Source organism: Silurus aristotelis, assembly GCF_946808225.1.
Source record: "Silurus aristotelis genome assembly, chromosome: 21".
Classification (NCBI taxonomy): Eukaryota; Metazoa; Chordata; class Actinopteri; order Siluriformes; family Siluridae; genus Silurus; species Silurus aristotelis.
The window spans coordinates 17137062-17164899 of record NC_139594.1 but is presented as its reverse complement, the minus strand read 5'-3'; the positions used below and the strand labels follow the sequence as shown (position 1 = coordinate 17164899).

The 27838-nt window shown below is 38.5% G+C and overlaps 1 protein-coding gene and 1 long non-coding RNA gene across 3 annotated transcripts in view; one reads left to right on the top strand and one right to left on the bottom strand.

The window, feature by feature from the left end:
* Window positions 1-15559, bottom strand: part of LOC310716581 — a 19096-nt gene extending 3537 nt beyond the window's left edge. The window contains exons 1-2 of the long non-coding RNA XR_014530635.1: window positions 14506-15559; window positions 12460-12528 (exon numbers count right to left, since the gene is read on the bottom strand). This is a non-coding gene — a long non-coding RNA (uncharacterized lncRNA). The remainder of the gene's footprint in view (window positions 1-12459; window positions 12529-14505) is intronic.
* ndrg1a (N-myc downstream regulated 1a) lies at window positions 14222-27838 on the top strand. Of its 2 annotated transcripts, XM_083523765.1 has the most exons (16): window positions 14222-14366; window positions 17965-18035; window positions 18133-18168; window positions 21989-22094; window positions 22201-22321; window positions 22738-22800; window positions 22907-22967; window positions 23444-23530; window positions 23783-23839; window positions 23930-24033; window positions 24122-24184; window positions 24270-24321; window positions 24485-24532; window positions 24960-24995; window positions 25183-25234; window positions 26572-27838. In XM_083523765.1, exons 1-16 carry the CDS (start codon window positions 14285-14287, stop codon window positions 26814-26816), a joined length of 1284 nt encoding a protein of 427 aa, XP_083379891.1. In that variant the 5' UTR covers window positions 14222-14284; the 3' UTR covers window positions 26817-27838. The 2 variants fall into 2 exon arrangements, with proteins under 2 accessions (XP_083379891.1, XP_083379892.1); XM_083523766.1 differs by lacking the exons at window positions 14222-14366; window positions 17965-18035; window positions 18133-18168 and adding an exon at window positions 21206-21589.

Here is a 27838-nt window from a genome sequence, read left to right as displayed (position 1 = left end):
TGGGAGTGCAATGGCTAAAGCTTTGGGTTACCGATTGGAAGGTCAAGGATTTGAGCCCCAGCACTGACCATGCCCTCTGACCCCAGTTTCCTTATGTGTGAAGAAAGAGTCTCACTGTTCTGTAAAGTACATGTGAGAAATAAATGCATCTATTGATATTTCAATGCAAATTTATAAAAGGTTTGGAAACTTCTGCCATAGTGTATTGTTTTGTTTTGCATGACCTTGATTTGAACTCAAAAGCTAATCACATGCCTTGTATTTAAAGGAGGACTGCCAAATAATTAACTGACATTCCCTGACGTGCCGATGTGTCCCGGGCTTTACTATAGTCTTTCTCAGCAGTGCCAGGTGACTAATGATTACCAAAGCCTCTGTCTCGGGTTTATAATGAAAACGTGTGCTGGGGCATGTCTTCGTTTACTTTTGAGGGATTTTGAGCACTCGGAACTAAAAACTGCTTGTAAAAGTAGAAAGTCTTATAGAAAGTGGGTTAAAAAATGTGTTGGCTTGTAAATGAAATTGGAATCGTCTCTGATGAGCCGTGGTGGACAGTTTACTGAAGAATTCCTGTTTGGCGAGAACGGAACTCAACTACGTTTTCTGCGAAATCAGTCGTTCCTTTTTTATTTCCGATTTAAAATGTGAACGGTCAAACACGAGCCACTAATCAGGGAAGAGCTCGCGCTCTGTTTTGAACTTGGTGTATCTACTTATAGAAATAAGAAATAATGGAAGAAAATCCAGACTCGAACTCGCCACAACACCCGTGGCTTTAATCGAAGTAGTTGAAAGAGTTTTGGGCTCATGATCATTTTAATAGAAACCAATCAGTGTTTGATTCAATAATATCATTCTGTTAATAGATCAGTGTGTAACAGAGTAACACTAATGTCTTTTCACATAAAATGAGTTGATTAAGCAACAGTCTTGTGCTAAAAATGATAATAGGAACATTATACAGTAGCTGTAATAAATCATAGTACTTTAGATACTGAAGTACATTTTAAGGCAAATGCTTTTATATATTTCCTCACGTGAAAGTGAAAAAGCAGCACTTTTACTTAATAGTAATATTTTACTCTGATGTCTTTATACTCAGATCAGATGGGGGTTCAAATCCTACTTCGGTTGTCTCCTTGAACTCTTACAACTTCTCATGTACACATCTCTGGTAAATGCTTATATAGTCTTTGAGGATCATCTCCAAACCAGGGCATGCTGTCTCGTGTTGTACGTGTCTTTGGCATCTGAACTTGGATGTTTATATTTAAGCTTGTTTTCTTCTAAATTTTTCAAATGCTCTTCCTGTGTGGCTGGAATTTCTCATCATTTACATTGACATGGCTTGTTATCCAGACTGACTTACAACCGAGCAGTTGAGGGTTAAGGGCCTTGCTCAAGGGCCCATCAGTGGCAGCTTGGTTGCTCTGGGATATCAAATTATGATCTTTTAATCCAGAGTCTAATAACTAAACCGCTGAGTTACCACCTTTATTATTGTGGTCTTGTGATCAGAGGTTGATGAATATGCGAGCACGTGAACGATCCTCGATCAACAGCGTTACGTGGCGCCTATCTAATAATCATTGAAGCGTCCAAGTGCACAGTATGAGGCAACTGTGCGTTCGTTTTTCACAGCATTTTTGCTTATCGTTTTGTTTTTGTGTGCATTAAAATGCATCTCTGTCCACAACATGACCTTCCTCTGCTTTCCACTGGTCACTCTGGTCCCTGTTAGTATTCTCAGAAAAACGAAAACAGGTTCAGTCACATTCGGGATTTTTTCCACCTCATTGAGTTGCGGTGTCTTATGAACAAAACAAAAAAATCCATAACAAGTATTTACGAGTAATTCTAGGGCAGGTATTAAAATTTCTTTTTTTAAATAATGGCAAAATATGCTGGGAAAAAAAAGAAATGTTGAATGGTTTTGTGGAGCTGATTCAGTTCACTGAGACTGCTGGAACACACATGGAATCTCCGCATTTATTTGACAACAAGCCTTTTATTTGGTGTCAAATCAAACTCTTGTTGTCATCTAAATCAGGGATCCCATGTTGTTCCATAGTCAGATGTGCTTGCTGCAGCAGATGATGATGGTGCAGTGTTTGTAAGCAATATCTGCCCACTGTTTACATAGTGCACAGTTTTTTCATTATTCTTTCTTTTATACTTAAAGAATAGATAGAACCAAATGTGCAGATTGATTCAACTCGTTAGAAGCATGTTGTTAAAAAAACTGTAATATATGCAAAAATGAATGCACTATTTCTGCTTTATAATATATAATATATAGTATTATTAGTATAGTATAGCAATGTGGAAGTAATATGACCTGGATGAATGTGCTGCGAAATGCAATTGTGGTTCACACTTGAATGAAATCATTCCAGGATCCTCTGCAGTCCTAAAGTAAACAACAAAAAAAACCAATCCAAACATGTACGTTAGCATTTGTTAGGTCCCGTGGTAAAACCTGCAGAACCACACAGAGGTCATAAGCATATGTCACATTTTGAGTGGGATTAGATCTTCCAGCGTCGGCAGAAAATTCGTTAAAGAATTTCCATCACGCTGTAGCAGAAAGAGACATTTTCTCCGCTGCACTGTTCTGAAGGTCATAAAACACAGACTGGGCAATTTATCATCTCATTTCTAATTTATTTATGTTCTGTAGCCACTTTATCCTGGTTTGATCCAGGGAGCAATGGGCATAAGTTAGGAATATCTAGGATGGGACACCAGTCTATATGCTCCCTATCAGAGATCAACAGGTTGATTAACATTTGTAATTATGGTAATCAATGCTCCATCCTTCAGAATAGTAATTTCTACTTTGTCAAAAGTGAAAAGAGATTGTTGCCAACACGAACTTATCTACACCTCTAAATACTCAATACGATTCAAACCCATCCAAGTCTATACCCATATTATAACATGCTCTCTTTGCATACCTACTCGATTGCTGCTGTTGCTGTTTTTTGTGTAAATGTTTACAAGTACAATCTTGTTCATTGTACTGTACTGTTGTGTGTGTTTTGTGTATCTGTCACGCACTTTCTTGTATTGTCTATTTGTTTTTAGTCTTTAGCTCTGTGTGTAGCTCTGTGTTTTCCACCAGTGTTCTGGAGGAACGTTGTGTCATTTCACTGTGTACTGGTCAGGTATGTATGGTTGGAATGACAATTAAAGTTCCTTGACTTGACTTAAAAGGAGGCTAGAGGAATTTTAAGAAAAACACATTTCATGTAAAAATGCTGGTTTGTATGCTCTCAAGTGCTAACATATTAGCTTGTGAAAACAGCAAAGGTTACAATCAGTAGCAAGCTATGAGATACCATTAAATCTTTAAAGTCTGTGCCTTATGAGAGACTCATGATGGTGTTTAAGGCCTGGGCATATACACAGTTATTGGTGAAGAGGGTGTAGAAGAATAGACCTAAACACACACTCATGTGGTACACCAGTGCTTAATTGCGGTGTGGGAGAAGTCTAAATGTGTACACACCAGCGTTTATCAAACAGATTGAAGGCCAGCCTACTTGGAATGATCGCCTAAAATGTAGATCGGTAGTCAATGAATTACGGTTGAAGATAAGACCTTCCACTCTTCAGGACAGGACAATGTGAAAGGAAAACAGTGTTGTCCAAGGATCTGTTTGCTTTTTCCTAATGGCTTTAATGTGTTTCTAAGAGCAGTTGATAATAATGGCAGTGAGTGCTATTGAACTATTTACCTATTTAAGATGGCGGCTTTTTTTAGCACCAAAATATTGGTGGAAGATTTGAGCCACTCCAGTGCATGAAAAGATATTTACTGTCAATTGGTTAGCACAGAAGTATAGCAAGCGTCCAGGAACGGCATCATTTTATGCTTGTTGACATGCAAATGTCTACGAGCAAGTGCCTGTTTGTTCTCTTAATCGCTAATGTAAAAGCAGGCTATTTAGCTGTGCATTTTTGGCCACAATGTGGTCGTCTGACACAAATTCTATAAGTCCGAAAAGATTCCTTAAATCCTAGGCTAAAATCTGTAGTCTTTGATTGCAGGTTTGACATGTTCACTGACAGGCGATTAATGGACGATCATTTTTCTCTGATAAAATTCTGCCAGTGTCATAAGCAAAACTTATCAAGTTATGAAGGAAAGTTTTTAATTGTTTGTATGAGGTTTTTTTTTTATTATCGAGGCGTGTCATGAACAAAATTAACACTACAGATTCCATGTTTTTGTTTGCTGCTACTTACCATTAGCGAGAAAACGTAGGTCTGAATGTGTCGTGGCTTAATTACGTTATAAAACTTCAGATGTGTCCTTGTGTGAGTCATTCGTACGGTCAGACGTAATGACAACTCATGTTCGTACAGTCTGACAAGCAACAGGACAAAGGACTATTGTGTGTCCCTAACATTGTGTCCAAAAATTGCCATAGAGAGAGTCTAATCTGAGAATAGGTAACGGACTGGTTCTTGCCACATGCACCGTTTGTGTGCACTCTGAGGATAGTTTCGACTTTATGGAATTTTTTTTTGCAGCCCGGATTTATTGGTATTGTAAGCCAAAGAATAGCGTGCCACAGAAGCGTTTGATCAACAGACACGTCTTTATAAGCTTTAACGCTCAAATGATTAAGAGTAATCGGCAAAACATGGGTAAAACATTTCTTCTTTGGCCCTTATAAGAAAAGCTGCATGCTGGAAACCTGCTTATGTTTTTGTTTTGGTTGCACATTAGCCAAACCTGGTACCAGGTTATAGAGTAACTTTACAATTATAAACATCAAGGTTATCTGGGGGATGTAGGATGGTTATTGTTGCTCTATGATTACGCGTTGCATGTAGCGCTGAAAGATCAGATATTCTCCCAACCGATTACATGAACTGTTAATCACATGCCTGCAGGTAAAAGAAACAAAATAAAATGCATTGGTGGGTTTCTACTTGAAATTGTTTTTATATATAAATTCCTGCACTTGTTATAACTGATTATAACAATTTTGCCCTAGAATGAAGCTGAAACCATTGTGAAATTGTATTGTCTCTGTGGCTTTCTTTATATGCTTCACTCTAAACCCACTGAAATAATTAGCTTTTGGCTCCCCATTGCCTAGTTTATGATTGACCCAAACACTGGACCCTTGTTCCATGCTCATTTATGACTGACTTTTTTTTTTTTACACCCCAAGAGCACAGTCCAAAGATGAATGTGCAACACGATCATGTGATCTCCTCCTCGAAGACATTGTGCAAACTACTGTTTGGACTGTTGCATGATTTTTTTTGCATACACTTTTTGTTACTGGATGTAATGCAGAGGCTAAATGTTTAAAACACACATCCTGAGAGACATTGGTGGAGATCAGACGGAAGCAGACGCACAAGTATTTCCTGAGTCAAACTCTGAACAAGACTTTCCTGAGTCAACGTCATAAGGCTCTGAATCACTACCAGCATCACCGCATCATATCCTGAGGCGGTTTAAATGGTGCAGTTACATCTGAGCCTGATGCTACAGTATGTCATACAAAACATTTGTTAAAACGAATACATCTCCACTGAACCTAAAATTCCACCAAAAATTACTATCAAATGTATAAGTAAAAATAAGTGGGGAGTTTTATATTATAATAAGGAATTATTGTTACAATAAACTGTTGTATGTGGAACATCTGCAAGTTCATTCCCAATAGCACATATACTATGTGCGGTGATCTATACACTGTGGACTCTGTGGACACCTGGCCATAAGGTTGGTATGTGTTTTTTGAACATCCTATTTCACATTTAGTCTTCATTTGCTGTCATAATATCTTCCACTCTTCTGGGAAGAAGTTCCTCTAGATTTTGCAGTGTGCTTGTGGAGATTTCTGGACATTCACTGATGTGAGGTGAGGTTAGGTAAGGTGAAGAGGCCTGGAGTGCAAAAGGGTTCAACAGGCCATTTTAGATGTTCAACTCAAAGTCATGCATGTTTTCGTGAAGCTGACTTTGTACACAGAGGCACTGTCATGCTGGAAGAGGTTTGGATCCCCAAGGAAAGATTTCATGCTACCGCATCCAGATTCATCCTTTACAATTGTGTGCCTACAAGTTTATGGTAAAAACAGTTTGGAAAAGAACCTCAAATGGCTGGAAAAGTCAGGAATCCTAATATGTTTGTCTATGAAAAAAGGGCAGCTAAAAGGCTTCCTGTCATGAAGATTGTCTTGACGTTCAGAAAATTTTTTTTTCTGATTCTTAACCGACACCTTCTGGCCAAACAGAAAGGTACTTTTTACTTGTCACATGTACTTTACAGAACAGTGAATTTTTTTCTTTGCATTTACCAGCAAAATAAAAAGCTGGGGTCTGCAATGTTACACCCTCTGGAGCACAAATGTTTGAGGGCCCAAGAGATGGTGATGCTGGGGACTGAACCTCCAACCTTCCAAAAAGTAACCCTGGGCTTTATTCACTGAGCTAATACATCCCCCCCCCCCCCCCCCCACACACACACACACAAACACTCAACTACCACCTCCCACCTCTGAATTACCACCTTCTACCCACTGTACTACCACCTCCACACACTTAACTATCACATCCACCCACTGAGCTATCACCTCCCCCCACTGAGCTACCACCTCCCCCCCACTGAACTACCACCTCTACCCACTGAACTACCACCTTCACTCACTTAATTATCCCCCCTTCCTACAATGAACTACCACCTCCCCCCACTGAATTACCACCTTCGCCCACTGAACTACCACCTTCCGCCACTGAACTACCACCTCTACCCACTGAACAACCACCTCCCCTCACTGAACCCCCCCCCCCCCACACACACACACACACTGAACTACCACCTTCCCCCAATGAACTACCACCTCCCATACAATTCAACAGCACTGTGATATGTTATGCTAACGCTTATGTTAACGCTTTACATTACGCTTTCCACATCATCATTGGTATCTTATTAATCACTTTTTTGTGATTATGCTTCATCCCTGATGTCTAATTACATAAATAATGACCCAAAATATAAAGTCCCTATTTGATTCTTTTTGTTTTTGATTTCTTGTCAAGACGTTTGCCGTTGTACAGAGTGCAGCTTCAGTCTTTTTATTTTTGACACTCAGCCAAACCAAACAAGACCAGAAGGGCCAGTGTTTATGTATTTATGCTTGAGGAACTGAATACCTTCAGTTTTGCTTATCTTTCCTCACACTGTGAAACAACAGACACTAGAAAAACCGGACAAGGGTGAAAGACTTATTAATACCAAATGCATGACTTAGTGGCTTCACAGACAGAACAGGTACACATGATAGTGTCCTCATAAACACTGACCTGAAATCTTCCTAAATAAAAACCAATGACAAACTGATTTTTTTCCAAATGACCACTCAGTGCCTTTAAAACACTTGTCTCTTTTTGTGCATTCGTTAGGTTGTTCCAAATTTTGCAGGACATGCCAGAGATCTTCTGAAAACCTTTTTATCTTTAAATAACAACAGCATTTTGTTTTACAATGCCGTTTTTGTGGCATGTCAATAAAAAAATTTGATTCTTATATTAGAATTAATCGTAATTTTTGGAGAAAATTGTTAAACTTACGAGAATAAAGTCGTAACAATACGAGATTAAAGTGGTAATATTTTGAGAAAAATCACAAAATTGAAAGAAAAGTTTCAGTGTTTTGGAGAATTTGGTTAAATCAGACTTTACTATAGGATTTACCAAAAAGGAAATTCTTTGTCTTTTGGTGCATAAGAACAAAGTTATAATAGTAAACGGACACTGCAGCGGTCACGGAGAAAACAATTTATTTAGCAAAAAAAATAAATCAGGCAGACAAATAGGAAATTGAAAGAAAATAGAAACTTTGTGCAGTCTGAAATGGCGACCAGTAGTCGTCTCTAAGGATATCGATGGTTACATCCGCGTGCTATCCGAAGAGGAGATGTTTCTCATAGGATGAAGGAGTTGAACACGTCTCCGACGTCCCAATTACTTCAGCCAGGTTCCCAACGCATGGTGGCATATGGATTCATGGCTTTATTCTCTAAATGTCAAATGACTAATGTCAAATATATAAACCGAACAAATGCCTAAGACTACATACGACCATCCACCTGAATCACATTGTCAATTAATTACCACTTGCCCTTCTCTCTTTGTCTCTGTCTCTGTGTTAAACATGCTCCTGAGATACTAGTGATCAGTGTTCCTGTCTCTTTCTTCTCTTTGGATCTGCCCGACGCTCTTCTTCCGGATGGAGTTGTCTTCAACTAGAGACCACTCTGTGTAGCTGGAGATGGTTCCACAAGAACATCCTAACGATCCATAAAGTTCCTGAGTAATTCAAGAACTTTGAAGGTGGAATTTGGACTGGAATTAATAGCAACATTCTACTACAATGGCTCAGGAGCACAGGTTGCATGAACAGTTTTGCAGTTAAGGACCAATCACTGAACAGTACTTGTTTATATAATAAACATTTTTAAATATGTTGTAATAGTATTGGACCTTATATAATAAGGAACAATTTTACAGGCAGTAAACTTATACATTAGAATTTTATACAACTTATATAAAATGTCTATTGTTAAAGGTTTTCTACAAATAAAAATTTATTGTATTGAACACCTCTTGTTTTTGTTTTTTTATCCTTGCTCAGTTTTGTACTCTTGTTCCAAAGTTCTTTGATTCTTTGTTCATATTGTGTTTATTTTGTTTATAAGTATTTGTCTCTTTTTCTATTAAATAAAGGCTGCACTTGCATCTCTGACCCTGCTATGTCCTTCTCCTCATCAGGGGAAACAGGCCCGGGAGCTCCATCAGAGAAGTTATCAGAGTCAAAGTTTACAGCCTCTGATGTGAGAGGTTATGATTAAAAACAATCTCATTACAGAGAGGAATGTGGGATGATTGGTAAACGTCATCAACAAGCTAACATGCGTTCTTGAGCCTGCCATTTTGGGGCCCCTTTGCTGCAGAGACACCTCACCTATACACCCCCCACATGCTTCTTTTAACATAACCCCTGCTACAGGACATTCTTTAGTCTAGATGCAGGAAGTGCCTTCTAAAATATTTGGTAGAATGGGAACAATGCTGTGTACCCACTAAAGACATCTAGGACCCCAATGTCCTTTCAAAGCTCAATAGAGCACACCCACTAGTCCATGTCCAAGGGGGAGGCCTAAAAAGTGAAGGTTTCCCAGAGTGGGATCCAACTCTCAGCAATCATCATGGGCTTCAAAGAATGCCATTGAAAAGTGCAATTCCAAAAAGACACATTTACAGACAGAGACCGGGTCCACCGATGAAGGACAGATGGGTTTAATTACTTACACCCCCACACACTTAAAAAAAAAAAAACAGATTCGCAAAATCATTGCAATGGAACTCTCTTTTTGACCTGTTTCCATGGACCTACCAAGCCCTATGTTTCTTGACTTGTTATTTTTGCCAATGTTTTGCCTCCTGGATTCTGTTTAAACGTCTCACGTTTTCTAAATGGCTTTATTTATGTATTTGCCAGTTATTTCGTATTGGACTGCTTAAAGTAATAAAGATAGTCAGTTTTTTTACTGCATTTGCACCCATGCTTTTCATGATGGGTACAAAAATAAGCAATGATGCACAAAAGGCTTAAGTCTGTTTAAATATGTACATTATTGGATACAAGTCGTTTAAATGAATGAGAAAAACAGACTAACAAACTTTTATTTATGCAACAAACGACGACTTTCAAGTGACCTTCTTCCATGTGAAAATGTCGGACACTCTGACAGCTGACAATAAGTACAGCCTTGCAATATTTATAAAGGTACAATAAACTCTAAAGAGGTAACCGACGTCTACGTGAGAAATCCTTGATCTAGAAAGGTAGGTGTGAGGACACGGATCTTGCTCGTTTAAATACAGACCGGGTAAAAGTCCATCAATCTTATCTTTAGTGTAGTGTATATGATCTTTGGTCCAAGTCTTGAGTCTCAGGGCTTTCATTTCATTGCTCCTTCTACTGCAGTGTCTGAATACAAATCTTTAAACTGAGGTAACTGAGGTCATGCAGTCCAGTCCAAAAATCTAAGATCATATTTATATCTCTGATTAAAAAACAAAACAAAATACTCACATATTAAATATTCACTATTATACACTATTTCTAGCTCTGTATATGAAAGTGAGCAAATTTGTGACAATTACAACGTTTGTACAAATAGTCAAATTTCCCTCATGCCTTATTCAAAGACCTCATTCTTATCAAAATAATTCGATCCTGTGTTCCTCATTCCAATGGAAGCATGTGCTCAGACGACACTCTATAGTGGTGAATTCTGCTTCACAATGATAGGAAGAACCGACATCGAAGGATCGAAAAGTGACGCCGCTATGAACGCTTGGCCGCCACAAGCCAGTTATCCCTGTGGTAACTTTTCTGACACCTCCTGCTTGAGGCCCCGCTTTCACGGTCTGTGTTCATCCTGAAAATCAAGATCAAGCGAGCTTTTGCCCTTCTGCTCCACAGGAGGTTTCTGTAATCCCCGAGCTCGCCTTAAGACACCTGCCTTACACTTTGACAGGTGTATCGCCCCAGTCAAACTCCCCACCTGCCACTGTCCCTGGAGCGGGGTCGCCGCCCCTGGTAGGCCGCAGGGTCGCCGGGGCACCGGGGAGGGCTTGGAAGCCAGAAGCGAGAGCCCACCGGGGCTCGCCTCCCCGCCTCACCGGGTTAGTGAGGAAACGATAAGATTATTAATAAAGGGGAATGAACATAAATAGATATAGTGATGATCCTACTTCTCACACAAATTGATGTCATATACAATATAATTTGTAATGAATTTTTATTTCGCATTAAATTACACAAAAATGCTGACCATAGCCAATTTATCAGTAAAGTATTTACACTATACAGATTTTGTATACAAGTAGTCCCTGGTTTACAGTGGAGATGTGTTCCAATGACCAGTATGGGGTAGAAATTTGTTGACCAGTATGGGGTGTTAATTTGTTAATAATTTCATAATAATATTTTAACATATTAGAGAACGTAATGTAGCAAAACAAAGCAATTTACATTACCGTAATGTACGCCCTTGACAGTATATGTGTATGTGGCAGAGGGCGTGTGGATGAGCTCCGGGGTCGTAAGTGGAGGGCGGACAAAAAAAAGGAGAGAAACAAGAGCTAAAATCGGGCTTCGAAATACTAAAAATTAACAAAATTAAACAATGAGACAATTTAAAATAATTCATGGTGATAAGGTTATAGTTTATAGCAATGTTTTATTACTCTAACTGAGATATGGGATGGTTACTAAACTTTATGTATACTGCAGTCTACTCCTGACTGCTTTTCTCCTACAGCTTGTTGATTAGTATGAGCTCTAACTTGGAGCTTCATTGTGAATGCAGTCAGCCCACACACAGCATTGTACAGGGTAGATACAAAAATCGCTCTTTATCGCTCTCTCTCCTACAGACACAGACTCAGTCTGAGGTTATCATAATAAGGGGGTAGGTAATGTAGGAGTAAATATAGTACCAGTACGTAGGACGAGTTGACAATTTATATACATGAGACATAAAAAGTCTACACACCTTGTTAAAATAACAGGTTTGTGTGTTTTAGTTTTTTTTAAATGAGACACACTACATAGGCAAAACATTTGTGGACACCGGACCATGACACCCCAATATCTACTTGTTGAACATTCCTAAAAATCATACTTCACATCATATATGAAATGGCCTCTGCTACCTCTGGACTCCTGGTCATAAGTTTGGTATGTGCTTTTTGAGCATCGCATTCCACATTTAGTCCTGATTCTTTTTCTTATAATTCCCGCCACTCTTCTGGGAAGATGTTCCTCTAGATTTTGGAATGTGGTTGTGGAGTTTTGTGGACATTCACTGATGTAGTTGAGGTGAAGAGGCCCGGGGCTAAGATCAGAGCTCTATAGCAGGCCAGTTAAGATCCTTAACTCCAAACCATGTAAACCAGATCTTCTTTGGAGCTCTATTTGTGCACAGGTGCATTGCCATGATGGAACAGGTTTGGGTTTCCAAGCTTAAGTAAATGCAAAATCATACCGCATACAAAATCATACCGCATGCAAATACAATTGTGTGCCTCTAGTTTTGAGGTAACAGTATGGAGAAGAACCACATAGGGCAGGAAAGATCAGGTGTACCAACAGATGTCCATATAGTGTATATCAGGGGTCACCAAATTAACTTAATTCTGAAAACTACTTCTTGGGTACTGATTAATGAGAAGGTCTACCAGTTTGATACACACTTCTGAAATAACAAATTTGCTCAATTTACCTTTAATTATATGTTATTATAAATAATTAATGATATTCATCTATGTGAAGACACTGATCATGTAAATGATTTCTCACAATAATTATCAACAATGATTTAACAACGTAGGAAACAGATAGATGTAGCTCACCGGTAAGTGGTGCTTTGGTGGGCGGCCTCTGTGGTCCTTGCGGGTGACCTGGCTTCATGTTGGTGACCCCTGGTGTATATGGTTAAAAAAGCAAGGGTTATGGTTGGATATTGTTCCTTGCACAAACTCTAATAAGCAATTGTATGAAATTGAAAAAAGAACACTCAGTTTTCACTAATGCTTTCAGAACACTGGTGCCAGACTTGAAGAACAAAAATGACATTATTATTAAATTTGTTTATGAATCGATTATTCAATTAGATCCACGATCTGAAAAGCTACACAACATGCCAACGAGAAACACAAGCCAAATAAAGATTTTACACTTTCACAGAACTGCAGTTCTTAGCTGATGTTTTGGAAGCTGAAAAGGCAGCGGTTTAGCAATACCACCATACTTCCTCTAAAAAAACTGCTTTGGCAACAAGTGAATGAGTCACTTACACACACACACACACACACACACACACACACACACACACACACACACACACACACATGCACGCCCATACAAATACGGAGACCCAGACACGCAGTCACAAATACATGCACACAAACACAAGCACATGCACGCACCTGTACACAAACAAACTGTGATTATTCTTTATTACCAGATTTGCATATAATAAATAAAAAAGGTCAGATCAAAAACATTAAGGACTTTTCAGTTGAACATCCGGAAGAAGCCTTTTATAACGCTTCTATGTAGAAAGCAACAAAAGAGTGTCCAAATTCTCTCTCTCTCTCTGCTCCTGAGGCACCAGTGATCAATGTTCCTGTCCTTTTCTTCACGGCCAGATTCATCCTGACGCCCAACCTCTGGATGGAGTCCTCTCAATTGGAGACCATTTTGTGTAGATGTAGATGGTTCCACAAGAACAGCCTAAAGATCCACAAAGTTCCTGAGCAACTCAAGAACTTTGAGGATGGATTTGGACCGGAATTGATATCCGCAGTCTGCTACAATGGTTTAGGACCACAGGTTGCATTAAAAGTTTTGCATCTAACCCTGAACACCTCAACAATAATGGAACTGTAATGAATGGGCATTCAGTGATGAGGATGGCGGTTCCCTTTTGAGTCTGGTTCCTCTCAAGGTTTCTTCCTCATATCATCTGACGATCATAAGGGATCAACTTACAATGATAATTTTCTATATATATACAACTATATACATGCTTCCTCTCTGTAAAGCTGTTTTGAGACAATGCCCACAGCTAAAAACGCTCTAGAAATGAATTGTATTATCTTTAGGGTCCTGTTAGGAATCTTAAGACCTTTTCAAACTATTCAAAGAAGCCAATGAAGCATCTTTTGACTCTTTTGTGTACTGGGGGGGTGTTTCCTAAAAAATACACTTATATCCCTTGTACAATTTATGGTTTCTTTACATATTGTGGTGTATATAGATAATTAATATCAGATATATATATATATATTTTTTAGACCTAAATCGATTGATTTTTACATTTGAGATGTAAAACACACAAATTCATGACCTGATGTCAGGTGTTTATTTGACTCAACTTTTTTTTTTGCCCCCATGTGATTAAACAACACTCACATGTGACATGCGTGTGCTTTTCTACTTCCATAAAGGGTAAATACAAATGAATATTACAGGCAATCGGCCAGGTTTGATCGAATCTGAATGACCAGGCGATTTGGTGTGAGATGGTGTAGTGTAGGTGGTGTGAGATGGTGTAGTGAGGTGTAGTGATGCAGGAAAGATGTCTGGGGGTGAAGGTGTCACTGTGTTGCCTAACAGCAGTGGGATTGGCTTGTAGTGGGCTGGGTTTCACACAAGGCTTTATAACACTCATGCATGAGACATCCTGTAGAAAGAGGAGAGAACACGGCAGCAACTTTTCCACTCATTCTTACTGGACATCTAGAGAGAAAACAAGGTAAGTTATGACCTCATAATACCTTTTTACAATGCGTTCTGGGTTTTTCTTTCCGATTCTTTTTTGTATAATAATGACTGTCTGTACATTTTCACTCGTGCGTAGCCTGAGCAAGCTCTAAACCAAGTAACACTCTGACCTTTAGATGATCTACTAGATGTGTCTGCTCAGGATTTCTTCTTTACTCTTTCCCATTCAACCTCGTTCGCAACGCGACGAAGCGTCTCGAGCGTCGCGTCGCGTCGCGTCGGTGTTGTGACGTGCGCGCCGTGGCACGTGCGCGCGACTTTTCACGCGGATTGCAGTTGTTGTTTTCTTATTTTTGTTTGTTTGTTTTTGTTATTGTTTTCCCACCTTAAACTGTTTCCCTCTGTATTTTTACCCCTCCAGTGTTTGTGTTTGGTCTGGCAGGTTTTTAAAATGAAATGCCCCCTGCAGGCAGGCAGATAAATTACAGTAATAAATGGCAGTTTGGCAGTAGATATTATTAAGTTACAGCTGTACAGCTGTCTTCAGCTTGGGTTTAATATTTATATGTCAGATGAAAGAGTAAAAACCCCTGCACTACCTTGAGGTGGTGGGAGCTCAATAGTTAAGCTTCTGGGTTAGTGATCTGAAGGTTGTGGGTTCAGTACCAGTTTCACCAAGCTCTTTCTGTTGTGCCCTTAAACAAGGCCCTTAACCCTCTGTCCTCCAGGGGCGTTATAATGTCTAACCCCAGATTCCTAAAATCTCCAGGATATGTGAAGAAATAATTTCACTGTTCTGTAAAAAACATGTGACAAGTCAAAAGCATCTTCTGTTCTGTCTACTCTATAAATCTGCACTGTACACAGCTTATTATATATAGTCTGTGTATGCATCTTAAACTCCCTGAAATAATGAATAAATACATAATTTCATAGGCACTAATATATAAATGTCCATTTTAGATTGTGTATTATTAAAAACACTATACAAAAAAGTCACACCCTTAAGAATGATCCTTAACGCCAGCTGGTGTATTGTACGCTCTCGTAGCATCATAAGCTGATGAGACACCCCAGGAAAACTTTTCAGGAGTTGATGGAGGGAGGTGGTCGCTATGTGGTCACTGATCTGAAGGTTGTGGGTTCAAACCTCAGCACTGCCACGCTGCCACTGTTGGCTATCTTGAGCATGGCCCTTAACCCTTTCTCTTCTAGGGGGGCTGTATCATGGCTTCAAGCATTATCAAGCATTATTTGGTCAGTGGTTTTTTTTTGTTTTGTTTTTTTTTTGTTTTTTTATGAATTACCCTGCAAGGGATTTGACACACTCTGAAAAGTGTGTGAGGTCAAAAGCATGTGCTTGCTTTGGTCATTTCCTTAATTTTTTTTGCACTTCTGGCAAATCTTTTTTTAAAATAGGATAATATAAAGCAATTTGTTGCTTTTGTAATCTTGAGTTAAAATTTCAAAGGAACCTTGACATGCTTCATGTGTGTGTACTTTCTAATTGTGTAACCACACCCTATTCATTATACGGTGCGTTCATTTTACCTTTTCATTCTACAGCTTTAAAAATGCGCAGCCGTCGATTAGGAGGTAAATGATGCCGATGCGATCCGTAACGGTGTTTTGTGTGGTTGTAAGAAATAGGAAATAAGGCATAGGGCTACTTATATTAAATAACCTGGTTTAAAGATAGAACTTCTTGTTGTTAATCAGACATCCCACATGTCCAGATCTTGGCTTAAATTGCTTGTTCTTGCAAGATAATGATAAAACCGTGTCAAAAGAGCAAATCGTTACGTATCTGTTATGCAAGTCTTATCAAGCATAACTCGTCTATCAGGCCTGAGGATGTGACTGATAAATAAGTAACCGAAGATCAGGAAAGTGATGTTTGTCTTTAACTGGTGCCAGATCTCACTCGTAGCTATAACTTTTAGATACTTGTAGTGTGTGGAACAAACGTTTACACGTGAACATGCTAACTCGAACGTGGTCAGTACAAGTGAAAGAAGGCTTTCATGTGATATATATTTCTATATTTATATTTAAAAAGCTGCTTCTTAAAAGAGGCACAGACTCCTTTTCCTGTTGAACCAGCGATTGGTAATAAAGCAAGCTCTAGCAGTGAATTACAGGAACCGATACTAACATTACTTAAGATTTTATGCAATGACTAATGGTCAGAGATACAAGCTGTAGCTTGTATTCATATTTTTAAGCACTGGTATAAACGTGCACACAAAAAGGTAATAAATATAATGCCGAATAACCAAGCATTGACCAAGCAAGTCTGCATGGAGCTTTATTTAGTCATACGAGACGGCCTATAAATTATGCAAATAATCATTGGTGTCACGGTTGGAACTCCTATGTGTGTCGATCCACAGTGAGCAGGTGGCCCTGGATGCGTTTTTTTATGCAACAGGGAGGGTTAATGTCTTAGCAGATGACAGGTTGTGTTCCTATGAAGCACAGCATGTGGATTTGACTAAGGCTTACTTAACTGACTTTTTTCCTCCCAGGTAAACAATTAACTAGGATAGACAAGAAGTGCACAGGTTTTGGAAAGGAGAAAGAGAATTTGAGAGGTCACAATGCTAACTCATCTTATGACTGACTTCAAGGTTTTACAGTAAATTCAAGGGGCTGATTTCATCATGACTAAGGCAGTATTCATCTAGCTTTCACATAGTCGCTAGCAGGAATGTGTGTAGGGGCTGAAACTGTTCCCTTCTACAAAAGGTGAAAAGCAGAGGAACTCGTGTTCGCAAACCTACAGGATCACTCCTTGAAAAGTGACCTAGCTTGAACTTCAGATCAACAGGCAGCTGTGGCACAAAGGCCTTTAACATTGCTTCAAAGCCATGCTGTGGTTGTGTAGAAAGGGAGGAGCGCAAGGGAGGGAGCTGTGGAAGAGGCTGTGTCAGTGGCTTCCTCTGTGCTGCGGCCAGGCTTCGCCATAGAGGAAGAGCCTGACTGATGACCTTTAGAAACCTCTTCCCAAACAAAGAGCCTGTTCAAACTCACGTCCCATTTACATGCACAGCGACATTCCGGCTGCCATCCTCCATAAGTGCCAGCATCGCTGTTGTCTAATTGCGTTTTCCCTCCTCGGTTAAAGTGTAAAAATCTCCGCATACAGAAGAATCCATTCAGGATCATAAGAAAAATACTTTGGAAAAATGTAACCTATTGAGTGGAAAATAGCATTTTTAAAACCTAATGTTATTTTTAGTTTTTTTAGTAAAAAAAACTACACGGGGACACGTTCGAATTCTCGATATGTTTACTATTGAAATGAATGTGTATGAGATGTGCTTCCTGTTTAGAGTCAGGATCTGAAAAAAGAGATGTATGGTAAACAGAGTAACAGAGCCAGCTAGAGAAATGTATAATCTATCTAACTGAGATGTGGGATGAGAAATTGGTGGTGGTTCAAATCCCACCACCTCCAAAGTGCTGCTGGTGGGCACCTAAGCAAGGCCCTAAAGTCTCTCTAGACAAAGGCATCTACCGAATGCCATAAATGTCAATAACTTTACTGTGTTTTGGACATATTGCAAAAGATAAGTTACACTGCTATATAAAATATTGCTTTTCTTTTTTTTTTTTCATTCTCACAGGCTTCTCTACAACCGAAAAAATGGAGGAGATCCAGATTGAGACAAGACATTTGCTTGACAAGGACCTCCAGGTATGATTATGATTAATTGTCTCATTACTTTAAAACAAAACCAAATTTCCTTTACACACATTGGCTAAATGTTGTTCTTGTTCTTTGTGTACTTCAGGGATTAAGAGACGCTGTTCAGCAGCTTGAAATAAAGGCAAGTCTTTTAACATTTATATTCTAAAATCGATTTTATTTTAATTACCGCTTTATATTCATCACATATATATATATATATATATATATATATATATATATATATATATATATATATATATATATATATATATATATATATATATATATACAGTACAGACCAAAAGTTTGGACACACCTTCTCATTCAAAGAGTTTTCTTTATTTTCATGACTATGAAAATTGTAGCGTCACACTGAAGGCATCAAAACTATGAATTAACACATGTGGAATTATATATGGAATTATATACATAACAAAAAAGTGAACTGAAAATATGTCATATTGTGGGTTCTTCAAAGTAGGCATCAAGAGAATGCCAAGAGTGTGCAAAGCAGTAATCTAAGCAAAAGGTGGCTACTTTGAAGAACCTACAATATGATATATTTTCAGTTCACTTTTTTGTTATGTATATAATTCCATATATAATTCCACATGTGTTAATTCATAGTTTTGATGCCTTCAGTGTGACGCTACAATTTTCATAGTCATGAAAATAAAGAAAACTCTTTGAATGAGAAGGTGTGTCCAAACTTTTGGTCTGTACTGTATATATACAAAAACCAAGTAAATCAAGTGGAAAGTACAGCTTAGTAGCTTAGTGGTTAAGGCATTGGACTTTGAATTTGAAGTTCATGAGTGCAAATCACAGCTGTACCATTCTGCCACTCCTGGGCCCCTAAACAAGGCCCCTAACCCCATAGCCGCTCACTTGTGTAAATAAGCTAAATGTAAGTCACTCTGGATAAGGGCATCTGACAAATGCTCTAAATGTAATGTTTGCGTAAGTAATGTAAAGTGATGAGTCTGAGTCTTTAATGTGACTCAGAAGAACGAGTAGTTTCAAAGAGTCATTTGTTCATTTTCTGGAGAAAGCAAAGCTAAATCTCTGTAGGTTATGTACAGGAAACAGAAATGAGTAGTCTCGACTGTTCTAGACCGAGTCGTTCGTTCTTTTATCGCGTGACACCTATAGATGCTATGCATTTCATTACACAGGAAACAGAATTGAACGGTTAATCTCATGCGTGCGCTGCATAGTTCCTATGGAAGTCACGTGACAAAAGAACGAACGACGCCGACCAGAAAGGATATGAGAGGTTTTCAGAGGCATCGTCATATTTTCATTATTGGAGCTATAAAGCTGGCGAGATGTTGTGGGATCTACTTAATTCTATCTATCTTTTTTATTTTATTTCCGATCGAAGGAACGAAAAGAACAAAATGACGCAGAAACGGATTTGTTCATTTCAGAGGACGAGATTCAAAGAACCAAGTCAATAAAATTATTAAAACTACAGTCAAAACTATTGCCACCCTGTGGTGCAAAATATTTAGTGTGCATACGTTAATATTGTGTTGCAGTGTTTAAAAAGAGATAGAAACATGGTATTATTGTGTTAATAGAATGCAGAAGTAATTGTTTCATTGTTAATAAATCTGTATTAGTTACGATTTTTGCTTGCATGTGCATGAAAAAAATATTATGTCTTGATAACCCTATTAGTGTATTTAGGATCCTGGATAAGATTACGTTATAATATAATATCCGTGGGTCAATTGGTACCGGGCCGCACAGAAAGAATACATAACTTACATAATAAATATTATGGCGGATTCTCTCTGCCACATCTGTCTATGACTCACTCCTGATGCATGTCTTGATGCCTCAGTCACATGTCTTACCTCCATCCACTACCTTCTTAAAGGGGCTCCGGCCCATAGCACATAATACATTACGGCTAAATTCAAACCCCCAAGCGAGCAAAATGAACAAAAAACAGCACAGCGGATTCACGTTTGTTATTATATTTAGAAAATACCAGTTTTTATGGTCGTATCATTTTATGTTGTTGTATCTATCCGCCACACCTTAAAGGTCATTAAACTGGCGCAAAAAAGTTGTGGAACGCTGTGTTATAAGACAATACACAACTCCATATTTGTGTATTTTAGCTTTAGGCCGCCTGATTTGAGTTCAGATGACTATACTTGACCTCTATGTTGTTTCAATGAATAATGAAACCCACACATAAAATGTTATAGACGTATGGATAATGGCTTGTTTGTGACGAGGTCGGAGTCCTTTCATATTTTCGCTTAACACTTATTTTATTTAAAAAACTCCTCCGGAGCGTCAGATGCTCTCGTGCTGCATCATGCCAGTCACTTGCAGAGTGGCCTTGGACTTGTGATGTGAGGGAATGCAACAGCTTGCCCTCCCATGCTGACCCCTACAGATTAGAGTGATCAGATTCCAGGTCATGTGTTTATTATGTAGCCTGTAGTGACGTAGGAGGCAGAAGGATGCAACAGCCATCTGCCCCGAACTGGTTCAGGGCTGCTGGCAGTTTTTACACGTAGGGCTTGTATTCTTAAAGGGGATTAGCAGTGATGGTGAGACAACATGTGTTCGTCTTCAGTCAGTCCCAGTTTTTGGAGCACAGGAGCTTTATCTCCTTGCTTTGTGTAAACTCTTATATTCCCATAGGTTTTTATCAGTTCCGTTACTGTGCTTTAGGTGCATTTCGACAGATGTGACCAAAACCACATCTGTGGTGTGTATGGTGTCATGATAATGCATAGTGTCATTTAAGATTAAACAATAAATGATTAAAAGGAAACATCTCCAAAATGTTAGATAAAGTGTTAGATTCACTTTGATTGTCTTCATGTATTTAAGGAAATAGAGACCGGTTTATTCACAGCCTGAGACCTACCAGAATCCCTGCACTATTTTTCACACAAAAATGAAAAAAAAAGGATTGAGCACGTCCTGTGAAAAACGTTCCACACGTGAAAAAGTAACTTCTCATTTCCACTTCCTAGCTCAGACTTTCATAATAAATCAAAAAAATTATTTGCTGGCCTGAGTTTGCATAAAAGTACCATCAAGTAAAATGTACCATGGGCCCTGTTACAGATCAAAACCTCTCTAAAACATCAGATCATTTGATTTAGAGTGAAGTTGATGCTGGTAAATGGTTCAAAGGAAGTGCATCACGTGAATGTTTGACCCAAAGGCATGCTTGTGTTCAGCTTCCTCGAATGATAAACTTCACTCGAGAGGAAAATAGGCCTTGAAGTTTCCGATGGCCGAATATTCAAGTTGTCTGATACGGCCTGATCCAATTTACAGATTTCTTCAACTGGATTTATCTTGTTTTGGTCTTGGCGCGAAGCACGCCGGGAGCGAAGGGCTTAGGAAGAGGAGTGGCAGGAGGGGTATAAAGCCTTGAGCACAGATGCAAAAGCTTGCAAAGCTGGATCTTTACCTATTTACTGAACATTAGTTGCTCTTAGTGTTTCTACTTCATACAACCAGCTGTAGAAATGGTTCTTGAGGATTCCGAATCAGACGTGGTGTTCGAGATCGATGTTTTTGTGAGTACAGACTCCAGCTTTTGCATGAGGATTGTTCATCCTGGCATTCACAGACATTGAATTCGGATTCGAGATGATGAAGGATTGAGCGGTTACGTTTAACGCCGTGTAATGAATTATTTGTACGGATGCTGCCAGTGTATAATGATCTGTGCCTTAATTGGATATGTCTATTAGGGATGCTTATATTGCATGACAAAGTAGATTATATCTTTATATTTATGTATGCAGGGTTATTCAGAGTTCGTGGCTTCCAATATAATCCTAAATCTTGCTCAATAATGTTTTTTATTAATTAATTAATAAAATGTATATATATATGTATATATATATATATAATATATATATATATATATAGACAGCATCCACCTTATTTTATTATGGTTCTTGCCTGTACAGGAGCATGATGTTGAAACCCCGTACGGCAGAATCCACTGTACTATGAAAGGAGTACCTAAGGGTGACAGACCTGTTATTCTGACCTTCCATGACATTGGATTGAACCGTAAGTATTGAGTATTGGATTAAACCTAATTCCAGCACACTCGTTTAATGGCTTTCAATATGTACCATGAATATACCAATTTTTTCATTTCTTTTTTTCTCTACAGACAAGACCTGCTTTGACACTCTGTTCCAACACGAGGACATGCAGGAGATCATGCAGCACTTTGCAGTGTGCCACGTGGACGCACCAGGCCAGCACGAGGGCGCTAATACTTTTTCCACCGGGTAAGCTAGGAAATTGAAGTAGGTTAGGCGAGATGCAACCTTTGACCTTTGAGTCTTTGAGTTTTGACAAGTCCGTGTTTAGACTTTTTCGCCTCTGTTAATGATTAGCCTTGGACTTACCTTAGATTGGTCTTACAATTAAATAGGTTATCATACTGTAGATGAAAGAATAGTACACAGTTCGATCTTTAGTCTGCTCTATAGTGTCGATGAAATGAAAAAATCTCTATTATAGAACGGATCTACAGGAAACTAGTTTTATTTGAATTCAGCATGCATCAAGATTTAAAAAAACATTTTGCCATGACCTGCTGGTCTTCAACAGGAGGATTACGGGTATACAGAAATATTTTCATCATTCGAATGTACGTTATTAATGGAAAATATGTAATTTGGCATCTTTTGATTTATTTTAGATATGAGTACCCTTCTATGGACCAGCTTTCCGAGACTCTTCCTCTGGTCCTAAAACATTTTGGGTAATATTGCATTTTTTATGCTCACCAGTATTTCACGTGCTCATGCTTTGAAAAAAAAAAAAAAGCGAAGGATTCTTATAGGTATATGTCATTATTATATGCCTAGTCTTAAGAGTGTGATCGGGATGGCGGTTGGAGCCGGAGCCTACATTCTTGCGAAGTTTGCTGTGAGTTGCCCTTTTAATAACTTGATACTTTTTGAAAAAAAAAAATTTAATCAAACCTGGATTACAAGCAGAACAAGCTGATTTGCCGTCCATGTTATCGTTCTTTATTGTTTTTTTTTTTTGCCTTGTTTAGCCACTTTGGAATGTTCCAAACTTGTTAAACACCAATCGGTGCGGCAAAGGGAATTCTGATCTGATTTTTTTCGCAGCTTATTGGCGCCAACTTTTACATTTTTTTGTATTATTATTTCAGTTTTTTGTCACATTTTAGTTTACTTTTAAGTATATTTTTTAATGGTTATCAATTTCCACAGTTGCTATTATATTGCATCTATCTATCTATCTATCTATCTATCTATCTATCTATCTATCTATCTATCTATCTATCTATCTATCTATATTTTTTTGATGCATTTAAGTTTCAGAATTATTATGAATGAAACTGTATTTTTGAATTATTATTTTTTTTTTTGCAGCTGGACTACCCTAAAATGGTCGAAGGTATTGTTTTAATCAACATCAATCCATGCGCTGAGGGTTGGATGGACTGGGCTGCACAAAAGGTAATACATCTTTTAAAAATGGAATTAATTCTCTAGCATTTCTGTATAAGTGAAGTTATATATCTTGAATCTTATTTATCATTGAAAAATAAGTTATTCAGTCACTACTATGAATTATTCCGTAATTACAGTAAAACTAACAGGAAAATCCACAGGCGCCTGAACACACTTCTGGACCTCCTGGTTTATGTGGTTAAATAATGTTGTTCCTTATTGGTATAAGTAACCATTTGCAATTAAAATATATTACAGATCAGTGGTTGGACTCATGCCATGCCCGACATGATCATCAGCCACCTGTTTGGGAAGGTGAGATTAAACCTGTTATGTTGCCAGGTCATTTTTATGATTATTGCGAAAGTACTTAAAATTTTAAAGTATTTTTTTTTATGCATTTAGGAAGAAATTCAACACAACCATGACCTGATTGGTACGTACCGCCACCACGTCCTGAATGACATGAATCAGTACAACCTGCATCTCTTTGTCAAGGCATACAACAGGTGAATAGAGACTCATTTTGCCATCAATAACTATAATCACTCGGTCAGACTTTCAAAAATGACTGGAGTTTGTGCTTCTGCCTGGTAGCCGAAGAGACTTGGAGATCGAGAGGCCCGTTCCTGGAGGAAACATTAATGTCAGAACCCTCAAGTGAGTTGAGATCATTGCCTGAATTTTGTGTTAGTTCATATGTACTGTTTTATGGTGTAATGATTTGGTCTTTCTTTGCTTTCAGGTGCCCCTCCCTTCTCGTGGTTGGAGATAGCTCTCCTGCAGTGGACGCTGTGGTAGGTCTAATACCCAGAACATTATAGCACACGTCCACTTTATTTTTTAAATCTGTGACATTAATTAATTATATTGCTGCAGGTCGAACAGCCATTATAAAATGGCTTTTGGTTTTTCTTGGGTTATTATTTATTATAATTTATCTTTTTTTTTTCTTCACAGGTTGAATGCAACACTAAGCTGGACCCAACCAAGACCACGCTGCTCAAGGTGAGTGGTCTCACATACTGTGGCTCTTTAATCCGCTCGATTATTCATGGCCTGGATGGAAAAGTTTGGAGCTGATAAGATTCCGATAGCTCAGCACCTGGTGACTGATTTACCAAGGGTGCATCCAGGCTCATTTTTATGGTTACACCAAGGGCAGAATTCTTGCTCCAGATGACCTAATTTCCTCGGGCCTGACCCGAGTTGCCATGGGGAAAGCAGGTTTATAATGGCTTAACTGACTCATTTGTTGCTGATAAGTGTTGTGAATAGGCTGGTTAATGGAACACTTGATGGTTAAGAAATTCATGCTGATAGTGGTGTTGTTTTCAAGTCCTTGAGAGCGTGTAGAAGAAAACGGGCAGTGAGACACGTTTAATGGCCGAAAGTTGCCATTTAAAATTACATTTCTCTCCTTTTTCCCCCACAGATGGCTGACTGCGGAGGTTTGCCTCAGGTTGACCAGGTGTGTTGCTTGTTTTGTTTGCTAGACACATTGGCAGCATTTTTTTATTCGAGGACCATTATTGACAGCTTATGAGGCATGAATGCCAATTCTAATGCCATCCTGAACATATGTCCTGAAAGAAAAAAACATACAGGAAACAGCATAAACTGTATAGATTTAACCTTAGTTCTTATTTTATTCACAGCCTGGAAAGCTGATTGAAGCCTTCAAATACTTTATACAGGGAATGGGCTACAGTAAGTATTTAATCCACAATTATTTAAATGATTAATAAAATAGAAAGTTTCGCCTACGTTGTGATCTTGTTCAAATCAAAACATCTGATGAAATATAATAAATGTTTAACCCCCTTATTGCCACATATATCCACTCCTTACAGTTTTTTTATAAAGTTTTATTTGTTTCTATGTATATTTAAAGTTTAGAAATATGAAGATGCTGATATAACAACTTATGAGGGCAGCACTGTGCTGTAGCAGGCAGCAGTAAACAGTTAGGGATAAAGTTACAGAGCATAGACGGTATATATAAGAGTGTTAACATCATTGTGAATAAGAAGAGGCGTCCTATATCTTACTCTTTTGAATTGTTACAATCTGGCTGATGATATTGTGTTCCTAAAAAAAACACATTAATGACTCATGAAAATGTGCTAAAAAAAAAAAAAATGAATATATTAATGTATACATATAGTTATCTAATTCCAAAGTGTAAATCGTATATGGCACTCTCCGTGCAGCACGCAATCTTACATGTGGAAACAAACAGCACGTGGCGTCAGTGATTCACCTCTAGAGGCCGCTCTCGTAGTGACAGCCGAACAGATGCCGGAAAAACTATCTGTATGGATTTTGGCCGAGTTCCAACAATCAACTATCGGTGCCTTGACCTCTATTAATGTGTAATGGAAATTTTAGTTTGAAAGCCAACCTTTATTATCAAATTTCAAAATATGTCTCTGGCATTGTTCAGAGGGCCGTTCCAAATGTGGTGACGATAGTTTGGGGACCACAGCTCAAAATTAGCTTTTATACCCCAAACAATTGAATTCTTAAATTCTTTTTCCTACAGTGGTAAATGATGGCCAATTAGACTAATGAAATCTATCAGTGTTAAATGAAACTATTAATTCTTTATCTATTTTTACGCATAAATAACTTTTACTTTCCCTACAGAGATAACTGAACTGAACTGAACTGAGCTGAACTTATTGCTCCTGGTTCTATTGTTTCCAAATATCTCTCAGAAGCATAGCAGTAGGAGGAACGGCTACTCTAAATTGCACTTAGGTGTGAATGTGTATCTCATTCAGGGTGTCGCACATCTTCTGAGCTTAGGGTCAGAGCTTAGTATCAGGGGGAGGTGGTATCTTAGTGGTTAAGGTGAACTTTGGGTCATGAGTTCAAATACAAGTGCCCCTCCTGGTATCCTGAGCAAAGCCCTTAACCCCATAGTTACTCATTTGTTTGAGTGAGAATAAAAAAAGCGAGTCGGTCTGGATAAGGACGTCTGCTAAATGGCGTAAATGTAGAAGGATCTGCTAGTTTAGATTTTTTTTCCCCTGCTCTCTTAGTGCCCTCAGCCAGTATGACTCGCCTGGTCCGCTCTCGCACAGCCTCGGGCTCAAGTGTGACCTCCTTCGATGGCAACCGCAGCCGTTCTCACACCAACGAGGGCAGTCGCAGCCGCTCGCACACTAACGAAGGCCGGGGCCGCGCCCACACCGCCGACGCCCAGCGCGCCCGCTCGCACACCGACTCTGCGGAGAACAGCTCTGTGGACCAGTCCGTGCCCAAATCCACTGAAGTGTCATGCTAAAGCACCTCCAACGTTCCTCAAAACCCCCCCATGCACTTCCTTTAACACATTTCCTTTTCCTTATCTGTGTGTTTGTGTATTATCACAAGAATGCCCGGGAGTGCAGGCTACCAGCTTTGGGCGCAGAATCCAATAATACACCACAAGTATTTAGTGTGTATAATTGGAATGGCCGACTGGAAAATGCTGTCTAGGTGATGTCAAACATTTGAAAGGGAAACTCCACCACATCTGTTTAGTCACCCCTCTTTTGGTGGGCTGATTTATTCTTTATGCAGGAAATACAGCACAAAAATATTGTAAGTAAGAGAATCGGAAAGTTTTTTGGGAAGCGTACAAATGTACTCTTCTTGCAATATAAATTCACTAAATTTCCATTCTTATTTACTTGATTGTAGGGTCATGGATCTCACAAAATGCCTGTACATGGCGGGGTTTTTTTTTTTAAAACAGTAAAAGTATTTGCTTATTAGTATTAATATTGGATTATTTGTATGTATATTTTGAATGTGATCGATTAAAGGATATGGTGGTGGATATATGGGATGACATTTTTTTCTATGCTACCTACCTAAAAAAATAAATGATTGTACACAGGCTATTTTCCTTTTCATTTGTCTCTTATTCCCCGTGTTTTTTGGGGTTAGATTTGTAACCTGGTTCTTATTGTTCTTTATCATGGTTTTCTTTTTTTCTAATAGTCATCAAATATCAAGTGATCAGAGGCATTTAACGATATAAAAAAACATCAAAGGAATTATTGTAAACCTAAAAATGAATGGTTTGTTGGGGTTTTGGAGCTATATGTGATTTTTATTCATTAAGTTTATGCAAAGCAGAATACGTGTGCAATAGAAATCCACTGTTTCTATTCTGTGGTGTAGAAGGATGGAAGGTAACAAAACAATAACATGCTTTTTAGGCAACTTAACCTTTGTAAAGATTTGCAGCAACCCAATGCAGACCACATTGTAAATTTTAACGGGATAAGAGTTATATTTATTAAAAAATTAAATACAAAA

Excerpts from the sequence above, each read along its gene's own strand:
- ndrg1a (XM_083523765.1), top strand. The coding sequence starts at position 14,285 with ATGAGACATCCTGTAGAAAGAGGAGAGAACACGGCAGCAACTTTTCCA. Across the intron at positions 22,095-22,200 it reads CCATGACATTGGATTGAACC|ACAAGACCTGCTTTGACACT; the intron begins GTAAGTATTGAG and ends TTTTCTCTACAG. Across the intron at positions 24,034-24,121 it reads TTTGTCAAGGCATACAACAG|CCGAAGAGACTTGGAGATCG; the intron begins GTGAATAGAGAC and ends TCTGCCTGGTAG.